This window comes from Lathamus discolor, chromosome 10 (assembly GCF_037157495.1).
Source record: "Lathamus discolor isolate bLatDis1 chromosome 10, bLatDis1.hap1, whole genome shotgun sequence".
NCBI classification, from domain to species: Eukaryota; Metazoa; Chordata; class Aves; order Psittaciformes; family Psittacidae; genus Lathamus; species Lathamus discolor.
In genome coordinates, this window is record NC_088893.1 from 3,589,047 (window position 1) to 3,602,194 (window position 13,148).

The following is a 13,148-nucleotide window of genomic DNA, read 5'->3' on the forward strand; positions in this document are numbered from 1 at the left end:
ATAAACAGCCATAGTCTCTCACTGCAAAGTTAAATCCACTATTACCAAGCAGTTTGTTTCAGTTAAATGAATTTCTGACAACATAGAAATCTTTTCAGATCCTAGAAAAGTTACTGCTGATATGCCAATGAGTAGAAGGATTTTTAATGACAGGGCATTTCCAGTGGCTTTTTCAGTTATTTAGGACAACTGTTGTTTTTCCGAGTACTGGGTGTGGGCGCACTGGGGGGAAAGACAGGAAACATGCTTTACATCTTCCCATTTCCAGTGTTCTAAGGGATCCACCACAATTACTCTGTTACCACCTGGGATGTATCCTGGGCAAACAGGGAAAGGAAATGGCGATTTCATCACACAGAATCACAGAATCCACAGAATCACAGAATCCCAAGGGTTGGAAGGGACCTAAAAAGATCATCTAGTCCAACCCCCCTGCAAGAGCAGGGTAACCTACAGTACATCACACAGGAACTTGTCCAGGCGGGCCTTGAATATCTCCAGTGTAGGAGACTCCACAACCCCCCTGGGCAACCTGTTCCAGTGCTCTGTCACTCTTACAGTAAAGAAGTTCTTCCTGATGTTAACGTGGAACTTCCTATGTTCCAGTTTACACCCATTGCCCCTTGTCCTATCACTGGATATCACTGAAAAAAGCCTAGCTCCATCATCCTGACACCTACCCTTCACATATTTGTAAACATTGATGAGGTCACCCCTCAGTCTCCTCTTCTCCAAGCTAAAGAGACCCAGCTCCCTCAGCCTCTCCTCATAAGGGAGATGTTCCACTCCCTTAATCATCTTTGTGGCTCTGCGCTGGACTCCTTCAAGCAATTCCCTGTCCTTCTTGAACAGAGGGGCCCAGAACTGGACGCAATATTCCAGATGCGGCCTCACCAAGGCTGAGTAGAGGGGGAGGAGAACCTCTCTTGACCTACTAACCACTCCCTTTCTAATGCACCCTAAGATGCCATTTGCCTTCTTGGCCACAAGAGCACATTGCTGGCTCATGGTCATCCTCCTATCCACCAGGACCCCCAGGTCCCTTTCCCCTTCACTACTTTCCAGCAGGTCAACCCCCAACCTGTACTGGTACATGGGGTTGTTCTTCCCCAGATGCAAGACTCTACACTTGCCCTTGTTAAATTTCATCAAGTTTCTCCCCGCCCAACTCTCCAGCCTGTCCAGGTCTCGCTGAATGGCAGCACAGTCCTCTGGTGTGTCAGCCACTCCTCCCAGTTTTGTGTCATCAGCAAACTTGCTGAGGGTGCACTCAGTTCCCTCATCCAGGTCATTGATGAAAATATTAAACAGCACCGGTCCCAGCACCGACCCCTGAGGGACTCCACTAGTCACAGACCTCCAGCTAGATTCTGCGCCATTGACCACAACTCTCTGCCTTCTTCCTTTCAACCAGTTCTCGATCCACCTCACTACTTGATCGTCAAGCCCACACTTCTTTAGCTTATCTATGAGGATGCTGTGGGAGACAGTATCAAATGCCTTACTGAAATCAAGAAAAACTACATCTACCGCTCTACCATCATCCCTCCACCTAGTCACTTCCTCATAGAAGGCTATAAGGTTGGTCATACATGACTTCCCCCTCATAAAACCATGTTGGCTGTTCTTAATGACCCCCTCATCCTTGATATGCCTAGTGATGGAGTCAAGAATAAGTTGTTCCATCACCTTTCCAGGGATGGAGGTAAGGCTGACCGGTCTATAATTACCCGGGTCCTCCTTCTTGCCCTTCTTATAGATTGGTGTGACCTTTGCCATCCGCCAATCCTCAGGCACCTCGCCCGTTTCCCACGACTTACCAAAGATGATGGAAAGTGGCCTAGCAATGACCTCCGCCAGCTCCCTCAGCACCCGTGGGTGCATTCCATCCGGACCCATCGATTTACAGATGTCCAGATTGCATAGCTGATCCCTAACCCAATCCTCATCTACCAAAGCAAACTCCTCCTTTGTCCTGACTCCTTCTGGGGCTATAGAAATCCGGGGCCCTCGGGGAGAGTCTGCAGGAGTAAAGACAGAGGCAAAGAAGGCATTCAGCACCTCTGCCTTCTTTATATCCTCTGTCTCCAGGGTACCCACTTCGTTCACAGCCAACTAATTCCTAAATCCTACCTGAAATGTAAGATGGATACTTGTGCTTACTTCCCACGTGTATGTCTGGTTTTACCCTTCTTTTTTTTCCCCCCTATAATTCTTATTACTCTGTGTATTATGAGCACCTGCTTCAATTGACCAAGACTCTGTAAGAAAGATGCAATGCAACAAATAGAATCACAGTCTCCAGGATGCAACCTACTTCTTTGGCCATAACATCCAATCTCCCCCAGGCTGTGAACAGATCATATGCCTCATTTATTACTTATACTTAATCCTTCAGCTACTGACTACTGAGCTAGGTTTCCAGTTATATCAACTCTGAAACAAAGTCCTGGTAGCCTGAAGCTCTCATGACGCAGCATTAGCAATAGCAGTTACACATCACTACTGAAGAACCTGTATTACGCAATGACATGATTTTCTGATTTTCAAATGTGCTCTAAAGAAGCTGACCCTGCACGCTCACAGTGCTCATCTACCAGATTTCTTTTGTGATTTGCACATCATTCTATGAACATTAGTGCTCAGAAGTCAAGGGACAGCTGAGCTAGTGGTTGTGTCTGATCATTTATCATCTTTCTGCTAATCAGGCTGTGCAAGATGTAAAGCAGGTATCAGCTTTCTATCTCCATGGACCAAACTGTCCCTTAATTCTCATCTGAGCTGCCTCCTCTTTGACCTGGCAGCATATGAAATGGTTAACTTGTCGCTGACAAAAGAAAAGAAATTAAAATGAAGATAAAATCAGAGAATGCCCGATGTTAGAAGTGACCTCTACAGATCGTCTGGTCCAACCACCCGGCCCAAAGCAGGGGCAACTACAGCAAGTTGCTCAACTTCAACATCTGTGTAGTCGCAGCACAGAGAAATGACTCCCCAATTGTACAGGATAAATTTGTAGCAGAGTGCAGTTGAATGATCACACACAATCTGCATGGTTAAGGGACCTTTTGAGCTCAGTTGCCTATAAAATTGACTTCTGATGGTACAACAACAAAGAAAACAGAAGGGGAGGGGAACACTTGATTGCTTTTCATGTAGTTCATTTGTAGTCATACCTTGAAGCCAAAAGGGCAAGTGCATTGATAAATCTCCAGGGGATCATTGTTGCACGTCCCATTGTTCTTACAGGGGTTGGAGAGGCAGGGGTTACACTTGGACACAACATTGATATCCACTGGCTCTGGAAAGGCAAAACACAGGAGTATTAATAGACAACTGGATTACAAAATGAATAGTTCCCGTCTCACACATACATTCATTCCTAATGCAGTATTCACCCTGCGCTGGCACAAACGCACGTGCTGCGGGTGCAACTTTACACAACAGCATGGGATTCCCAGGGAACAGAGAGCTTCTAGGTACTAAATCAAGTGCTAGGCAAGTTTCAGTGATGCTGATATTCTCCTGGACATGCAAACATCAGCTCTGAAAAAACATGCTGTGAATCTCCAGAGAGTGGGCTTATACATATACATATATATATATATAAATAATATCTATACAAAACTGCTTTCAGCAATTTTTGCTTCTCACAGTGCTGGAAATTCTGCAATAGCAACCCCTAGGGAACTATAACGTGACATTTCTATGGCTGATAACACAAATGAAAGTGCAGATGCAACAGCAGAAAAAGAAAACATGCATAAGAAAGATTTAGAGGCTTATGGAAATATTTAAGTGCAAATGTTCTACTATCCTTAATTTTAACAGAGCCCAAAACTTATTTTCTTCCTTTTCTGCCCAGATGTTTGATTATCAGCATTCTGCCATCTCAGGCAGAATGCAACAAAGGCAAATATGCAAACGGCTACAGGTAAATGCACATGGCTATGTTTAAACCATTTAATAAACCACATTTTTTAACAGAGCTCTTCCAGAGAAATAGTGATGTTTGTGGCTGAGCAGGGAAACAAACAGACCAACCCAAAGCTAAGGACATTAGGGGTACCAGGTCGATCCATATGTTATTGTTGAGATTTTACAGAAAGCTAATTTAGACAGCTATATTTAAAGAAATAGTGATTTTGAAATGGCCACATTTCAAATAACATTGAGTTAAAGGGTTTTACACACACAAAATTAAACCTACCACTTCTGAAGGGCTTAAATTGCATCAGGCAGTAAAGACTCTAAAATAATTTTATTTTTAAGGAAATGCACCTTAAAATAACTTAAAAATGGTCCTGTTCCAATAAGAAGTGGGCACAAAGTTTCTGTTACTGCATGACAGACAATAAGGTCCAAATTGTGGAACATCCTGAAAGTGAAGAACAGAAGTTTATCCTCAATATTAGAGAGAAGGTGGAGCTCTAGAAGGTTACCAAAAATCCCTTCCAGTTAAGTTTTGGACTATCCTGTATGAGATAGAAACCTTCATTATTAACTTTGAATAATTGCGCGCATCAACGTTGGGTAAAACCGTGACAAAGATGGGTACCAAGGAGCCTCAGCTGAGAAGCACCTGCAACGTAAATATATATCCTTATCTTTTACAGACAGTGGTGTTATCAGGGCCACTGCCTGCAGAGTGCACCAGGCAATAATGAGGACAAAATACACAAGCAACAAATCCAAACACTGAAATAGAAGATTGATGTTGTCCTCTTCTGTCTTTTTGTTTCTGTCCAACTAAATGCCATACATGTTTTTAATTTGAAGTTAGGACAGCAAGAGGAACTAACACCTGAATTTCTGGCACTGACAGGGGGTGGAATGTGACATACCTGAGCTACTTTTGTCTTGAAAGTAGAATATATGAGGAATATACAAAGGTAGCTCCTCAGAGAGCTCATGAGAAGGCAGCAGTGCTGCTCTTCTGGATTTAGAGGTCACTAAGCCAGAATTTGTTCTATTATGTATTTATTTCATAATACACACACACATTTCCCATTTATTCCTATGGCATAGATCAAAGCTAATCAATGCAGGAGCTAATAAGAACAGTGTTAGTTTCTAGCAGTTAAGTAGTTCCTTAGTTTGCCCTTGTGGATTTGATTTATAAATCCATATAGCAAAATGCCCTCAGCCCAGCACATTCCTTTCCTCTACTGCATAACTGCGAGGGCAATTTAATAAAAAGCAGAGCTGAGTGTGCATGACTTGCACATTACATACTCCTATTTTCTTGGCTCTGCTGAGACACATAACCTTGTGCTCAGTCACAGGCTAAACCCAAAATTTTAACTAGAGTAAGTTACACTCTACTTGGTTTTAATGTCAAAGTTACTGGAGGTCACAGCGGACACCTAAGCACTACGTTTATTCAAGCACCTCAAGGTACCCAGCTCAGAGTGGCCTGACCTCTGCAGCAATGACTCAGGCTTTAGGGCCTGGGGGCTCAGCCCACCCTGAGCTCTGTGCTAACACTGCTTGAGCTAGGACTGAATCTACAGAGGCTGAAGGACAGACAAAGCCTTGGATGCTCTCTTGTCACCCCCCACACAGTCATAATCTTCCACAGTCACAGGCCATGCTCATGGCTCCAGCCTGAAGGCAAACCTGCCCTGGACACTGTAATAAATCCTGTTGCTTTACCATAAGAGAGCGTCACTGATGTCTGACAGGATAGCACAAGACATTGGATCTTAACCATGCACATGGGAAGTGGGTTTCATTAGGCTACCTAATTGTGCGTTGCTCTTCAAAATATATGTATTGTGATGAGAAAAAGTGATATTTTTCTACGGCCTGGAGTTCCTTGGAGTATACTGCAACTTGTCCAGACCATCAAGTCTCTTCTTGTCCAAAGACCACCTCCAAATCAACACTTTTTTTGTCCTTTTCTATTTAGATAAAGCAAGCCAGTTGGACAGCATGGGAGACAGCTCTCCAGCTTTCTACTGGACAAAACTAATATTTACACAAAAAACATAGAGGTGTTTTTAATAGTCTGGATCACGGATTTACTTATCTCTTGCCTAAGAGTTGCTTGCTTAGTCTTGAGAGAAAGTGAGCGTGACTATTGATCTAGCACAGTTTCAGAATGGAGAGGTCATCTAGCTTGTCTTCCTGGATTAATTTTCAGACCCTGATTAGCATGTAAATATGATCATTTTCTTTGTTTCACTTTGTGTGAACAAGTACATTGGTACTTTTAATATTTTAGAGTATAGTTGTACTTCACATTTGAGAGTCTGTAGCTGTGATAATTATAGTCAGAGTTCTGATAGTTTTAAAACTGACGTTTCAAAGTAATGAAATTATAGGGTTACAGTTATTAAGAACATATTTGAAAGTACACAAAATTCAGCTCAGGCTTGGGAACCTGCATTCTAAACTTATCTCAACACAATCATTTGTTCAGCAGTTTAATCCTAGCCTCTATAAAATCACACTGCCAAGCAGTACTGCAAATGCGCATGGCACTCCAAGAGACATAAAACTGGCCTTCATGCCCTCATTTTGATTTCTAAGACCCTTTTTGCTACCCCTTTTCCACTGTAAATACAGCTTCATCCTCATGTACTTGCTGGTAACCTGAGTGAACCTCCAAAACTTTACAAGAAGAACATTAGTACTGTTCTTACTGTAATACTGGGATATACAGGTATAGCCAAACCTACCTAATGCAGTAATAAGCTACTTACTTTATCCACAAAGCGTGCTCCTTGTCCTTGCTCTACATGCTCTCTACTGCAGCATACTGCTACCAGTGAGGACCCATAATCACCCATAGCTGCCCCTCACCCCTCTCCTGAAGGAACGTACACTCTACTCAGACATGAAACATTTTCCATAACCCCCAGTTTCTGATGCAGAGCTGATGAGGACAGTTTGCAGATCTTCAAATGCAAACATACTTTTGGTACGTACTTGTTCCAGAAGAATTCTGAGTTTCCCAGTTTTCAAGTAAAGGTACATAATAACCAGAGTGCTCTGTATTTTAAAAATAGCTCTAACTTTACCAATGCTTTCTGGTTTAGGTACAAAGCCAAGACCATTTATTTGCTCAAATAAGTTCTAACAACATCCTATATGCTAACCTGCCATTATATAATCTGGTGCAGCAACAGGAACAATAACTCTTTGAGGTTTGCAGGGTTTCCTTCTAGCGGTGATGTTAACTGCGCTTTGTGGAACAAAATGCAACTTGAACGTAATGTGATGGTTCAGAAAATAAAAGCCAAACCTGACGCCCGCCCAAACTCACTTTAAAACCAAAGAGTTCCCAAAAGCACAGAAATAAAGCACTGCATTTGAGGAAAAGCCTCCAGCTTGCTCTTACCTTTGCACTGGAAGTGGTGCGTCGGTGTTGTGAGCAGCAGTCTGTCCACCATGGCATCGGGCCCGCTGCAGCGAGCTATCCCCGGCTCCTTGTACCCGGCCTTCACCCACTCAGAAAGCCAGCGGAGGCTGCAGTCACAGTGCAAAGGGTTGGTGCCCAGAGCCCTGGCGGTGTAAAGCAACGAGCAGCAGTTATTCTGGCTTGCAAGCAAAGACAACATCCCTGATCTCACCAAGGCACATTCTATTCTATGCTTTTCCAGGAATGTTTTACTTCAAAATGCGGGAAAGATGTTTGGAGTGTACAGGAAGCATTGCAGATTTATCACTTCCAGTATTCCCACTCTTCTCCCTTCTTCCCATCATTACTTAGGAGGGTGTATAAATACCTAACGAGAAATCACTTTTCCCAAACTATAAATCGCTTTTTCAAACAGTTGTGCTTGAGCAATGCCTCCAGATGTATTGCTTTCATCACATTTATCACACTGGCTTATTCTACTTCAGTCTTTGGCCTTTGTGAGCATATTCTGACAGTGAATTGTGTAATTTAGGTTGTATCTGAGGACTCGTGTTACTGTCTCCTCACTAGATGAAACATATATACAGAGGATACCCCTGTTTTACAAACTGCAACCTGGTGTCTGCTAAGTTTGTTTATGGCTTGAAAACACATTTCCTGGTTAACCCATCACTTGAGTTAGGTCAGATGGCTGAAGCAGATGTACTCACACAGTGTAATTATAATGCACAGAACTTTTTCATTATTCATGGTGATCTATCCAAAGGAAAACAAACCTTTTAACCTTAAGTTTAGGTGCTGCCTTGCCTCATTTATACTACTTTTTCTCTTAAATAAAGTGTCTTTTCAGGCAATCAGTCAATTCCCAACAAAGTTCAGACTTCAGAAAAGTAAGTTTAAAAACAGTAAAGTTTTGAATGTCTGAAGAAATGCATGTTGGAAGCCTGAATTTGTTTTGCTGGAAGTAAATGTAAGGCTTTAGCTGTACAATACCTGAATTGTCATGGGAAGAAAATTAACTAAATAAAGACTAGCATCGGGAAAAGATACTACAGAAACCAGTAATTTAAATTGGATTTGAGACTTCACTTCTATCTGCATATGTTATAAACTATTTTTAAGATGGTATTTTAAACTCAAGCTTCTTTCAAATAAAAACATATCAGACGGGATATTAAGATAGAAACCTCAGTAAATTTGTTGATACATTTCTATTAGAGTGACTAATGAACCCACTGTGCCCTAGACAGATTCATAATGGGAGTTCATAGGTTCAGACCCTGTCTAGGGCTCATTCATCAAAATTAAACGTGTACTACAGCACACTATTAAAAAATATCCAACCATTCCTTCTGTAAATCCATTGCTTACAATGAAAAAAATCCTACTGAGTTGACTTTCTGACCCTGTAACTGTGATCAACCTGCTCACTTGGCCAAGGTCAAACAAAATGCAGCAGTGAAGGTTGGACCAAGAAATTCACTTTAGCATTGAGCAGCTGCCATATATAAACTGGAAGAGGGAGGACAACAGAAAGCTAGTAACTGTGCTAATTAATCTTTATAAACTACATTGGAAATAAATCATAGAATCTCAGACTCGTTTGGGTTGGAAAGGACCTTAAAGCTCATCCAGCTCCAACCCCTGCCACGGGCAGGGACCCCTTCCACTGGAGCAGCTTGCTCCAAGCCCCTGTGTCCAACCTGGCCTTGGGCACTGCCAGGGATGGGGCAGCCACAGCTTCTCTGGGCACCCTGTGCCAGCGCCTCAGCACCCTCACAGGGAACAGCTTCTGCCTTAGATCTAACCTGAGCTTCCCCTGTTTCAGTTTGAACCCATCACCCCTTGTCCTATCACTGCAGTCCCTACTGAAGAGTCCCTCTCCAGCATCCCTATAGGCCCCCTTCAGACACTGGAAGGCTGCTCTGAGGTCCCCACGCAGCCTTCTCTTCTCCAGGCTGAACAGCCCCAACTTCCTCAGCCTGTCTTCATACGGGAGGTGCTCCAGCCCCTGAGCATCCTCGTGGCCTCCTCTGGACTTGCTCCAACAGCTCCATGCCCTTCTTACGCTGAAGACACCAGAGCTGCACACACTGCTGCAAGTATGTACAGAGTACTCCAAAGCTGCTCCATGGACACTAGAAATCATTACCATAATGTTGTACAACTGCAGAAATTATCACGTGTATCTTTCTGTCCTTTTGTTTGTAATTTTGGTTTGGGTTGTTTTGGTTTGGGTTTTTTTATTATTAATTTCTAGGAATTATTTCTAGTGCAATACTGTATTTTCATTCACGAGTTCTAACATATTCTCTCTATTTCTTTTCCCATTATAGCAAAACATTTCCAGAAGACAAAAATATCTTGTGTTGTAAGGAAATACCACCAGCAGCATTTTCAAAATGCTGTGCAGATATTTCTGTTCAGACACTGGGTTTTTTTTGAGGCAGCCTAGAATAAAGTCTGTTAAAATAACTCTAGCCATGATCACGTGGAGAAACAGAGGGGACAGCCTATTCTTATAGGTAACTAACACAAATTTGAGTAAAGTTGAGCTGATTCAACAGGATTATTAAGCTGAGCTGTTCATAAAAACCACATCTGAGAGGAACATCTGCTGACAGCACCTATTCCCAAAGGCTTCCTCGGGCAGTCCCTAGAGCACCAAGGGGTCAGGTTATGTGTGGGCAGCATTTGGGAAACTGAGTGGGTTCCAGAGCTGTGTGCACATGGTGAGTACAGCAAAGGCAGAGACTGAGGCCTCATTTCTACCCCAATGGATTTTGGGTTCTTTTAAAGTATCATTATCTGTGGTCCTTCTGTAGAGCTGTAATGTTTTTATCATTGCCCCGGACTAAGTAAGTTCAGTCAGGCTCAGATGATTCTATGACACAAGTAAATAAAGTAACACATAGCAAACAGAAGCAGTTTGTGTGCGGCACATACACACCTCCCTCTGCCTTTAGCGAGGGGTATCAGCGGCACAGCCTGTTACAACGGTCCCATTACAACAACGAGATGTTTACAGTGTCAGCCGCTGAGGCGAGCAGCCCGAGAGGGGACGCCTTCAACACCTGAGCGCGGGCACGCCAGCGGCCACGAGCCTCAGCTCCGAGCGGCCAGAGCCACCGAGCGAGCCCCGCGCCCCCGACACGGCCGGCCCCGGAGCGGCGGCTGCGCTGGGGCGAGCAGGGAGCCACAGGGGCGGAGCCAGGAGCAGCGGCACCAGCCCCGAGGGGCTGAAAACCTGCCCCAGGGAGCGCGGCGAGCAGGGCGGTGAGCACCCGTTGTATGGGCAGGGCCCGCGCTGGGAGCTCCGCTCTGGCTGCCCCGGCGGTGGCAGCGTAGGCACCCAGACAGCGCCGATGGGAGGGGAGGCTGCAGTGCGGAGCGTAGAGGGTGCCTGCACTGCTCTGGGGAGGCAGGATGGGCAGGGCTGCACCCGGGGCTCCCTGGTGCGGGTCCTCCTGCAGCAGCGGCTGAGCTGCGGGGTGCTATTAGCGGGCTGCAAGGTGTCAGGGTAGCTGAGAGGAAGCAGGGCTGCTTGCTCCAGCCCCAAACTGTGCAGGGGCCTCAAGCGTCCCCTCCAGCTCATGGAGGAAAGAAGGAGGCCGCTACCCAGGGAAGCTGGGAATTAGTGACAAAACAAAACAAAAAAACACCAAAAAAAGGAGGAAGAAGACAATTAAAAGCAAGGGGCTTCCTTCTAGATCTGTTGTCCCCACCCAGAACCGCTTTGCTGTCCTGCAAGGAGCTGATGAGGAAATACCCGCACATCAAGAACAACCGGCTGGTGCGCTGGTAAAGCTACTGGTGCTGCCAGGAGAAAGCGGCAGGGCGCAGTAGTAGGGGACTCTGAAAGGCACAGAGGCACCCATCTGTCGGCCTGACCCCGTCTCGAGGGAGGTGTGCTGCCTACCAGGGGCACGGAGCAGGGATGCTGCAGAGAGGCTGCCTGCTCTAGTCAGTCCCACGGACTATTACCCACTCCTGGTGATCTATGTGGGGGCTAGTGATATAGATAGCAGCAGTCTGGAGAGCATAAAGAAGCTCCCAGAGCCCTGGGAGAGGCGGTTAGGGGCTCTGGAGCTCAGATAGTCTTTTCGTCAATTCTCCAGGATACGGGGGAGGACCCTAAAAAGGCTAGGAGGATTGGCCAGGTTAATAAATGGTTAGAAGGGTGGTGCCACAGTCAGGGGTTTGGGTGTCTTGATGTCCTGCGTTCAGCAGTAGCAGTCATTTTTCTCCTTTGTAGCTGATGCAGTGCTGTGTTTTGACTTTTGGCCTGGGAACAGCACTGATCACACCGATGTTTTCAGTTACTGCTCAAATGTTTTAGTCTGACCAAGGACTTTCTGAGCCTCCTGCTCTGCCAGGGAGGAGGGGAAGCCGGGAGGAAGCAGAGACAGGACACCTGACCCAAGCTAGCCAAAGAGGTATCCATACCACAGCACGGCATGCCCAGGATGTATTCGAGAGTTACCTGGAAGGGCTGGTTCTGCAGGGTTGGATGAGGTATCGGTCAGTGCTCGGTTGGGGGGTGGGGCGAGTTATCCGTTGGTTGGTGTTGAGGTGTTGTATTTCTCTCCCCTTATTTCCTTTATCATTATTATCATTGGTGGTAGCAGCAGTGATCTGTGTTACACCTTAGTTACTAAACTGTTCTATCTCAACCCGTGGGAGTTGCATTCTTTTCGATTCCCCTCTCCATCCCTCCGGGAGCAGAGGGAGGGAAAGAAGGGGGGCAGTGAGTGATCGAGCTGTGTGACTTTGTTTAAACCACGACACTTGAACACAGGACCCAAGTTTGTAGACCAGGTCTCCTGGTGGCTGGTGCAGCTGGTCTGACAAGGTAAGAGCAGTTTTGGTAGGACGCTTGCCAGGCTGGTCAAGGATGCTTTAAACTAGATGTGCTGGGGGAGGGCGGCATCATTCCATCCCAACACACCCAGTCAGTTGCCAACACCTATAATAAATGCTCGGAGCAATGTAGAGATATTCCAGCCACTCCAGCCAATGAACTGGCTTCATCTGGAGCTCGGCTCAGATGCCTCTGTGCAAACGCCCGTAGCATGGGGAACAAACAAGAGGAATTAGAGATGTGTGCACGTCTACAGGGGTATGATATAATAGGCATCACAGAAACATAGTGGGATGGCTCCTGTGACTGCAGTGTTGGAATGGAAGGTTACAGGCTCTTTAGAAAGGACAGGCCTGGCAGGCGGGGAGGCTGGATAGGGATAGGCTGGAGAGTATGGAACTCTGTCTGGGGACAGGTGAGCAGTTTACAGAGAGTTTGTGGGTCAGGGTTGAAGGGAAAACAGCCGTGGGAGACATTACTGTGGGGATCTGTTACAGGCCGCCTGGTCAAGGAGAACCTGTGGATGAAACACTCTACAGACAGACAGGAAAAGCCTCACGCTCGCAGGCCCTTGTTCTCATGGGGGATTTCAACCACCCTGACATCTGTTGGAACGATGGCACTGCACGGCACAAGCAATCCAGGAGGTTCCTCGATTGTGTGGAAGACAACTTCCTTCTGCAAGTAATAGAGGAGCCAACAAGGAGAGGTGCCATGCTTGACCTTGTGCTCACCAACAGGGAAGGGCTGGTTGGAAATGTGACCCTCCAGGGCAGCCTTGGATGCAGTGATCACGAGATGGTCGAATTTGAGATCCCCAGGACAGAGAGAAGAGCGTGCAGCAAGCTCACTGCCCTGGACTTCAAAAGAGCAGACTTTGGCCTCTTCAGGAGCCTGCTCAGTAAGGTTCCATGGGATATA

The 13,148-nt window shown here is 45.7% G+C and overlaps 1 protein-coding gene across 2 annotated transcripts in view; it reads right to left on the reverse strand.

The window, feature by feature from the left end:
* SLIT3 (slit guidance ligand 3) overlaps window positions 1-13,148 on the reverse strand; it is a 533,501-nt gene that overhangs the window by 79,122 nt on the left and 441,231 nt on the right. For both annotated transcript variants that reach the window (XM_065690971.1, XM_065690970.1), the window contains 2 exons: window positions 7,346-7,509; window positions 3,177-3,301 (listed from right to left, as the gene is read on the reverse strand). In XM_065690971.1, the coding sequence (XP_065547043.1) occupies window positions 3,177-3,301; window positions 7,346-7,509 (289 nt within the window). The remainder of the gene's footprint in view (window positions 1-3,176; window positions 3,302-7,345; window positions 7,510-13,148) is intronic.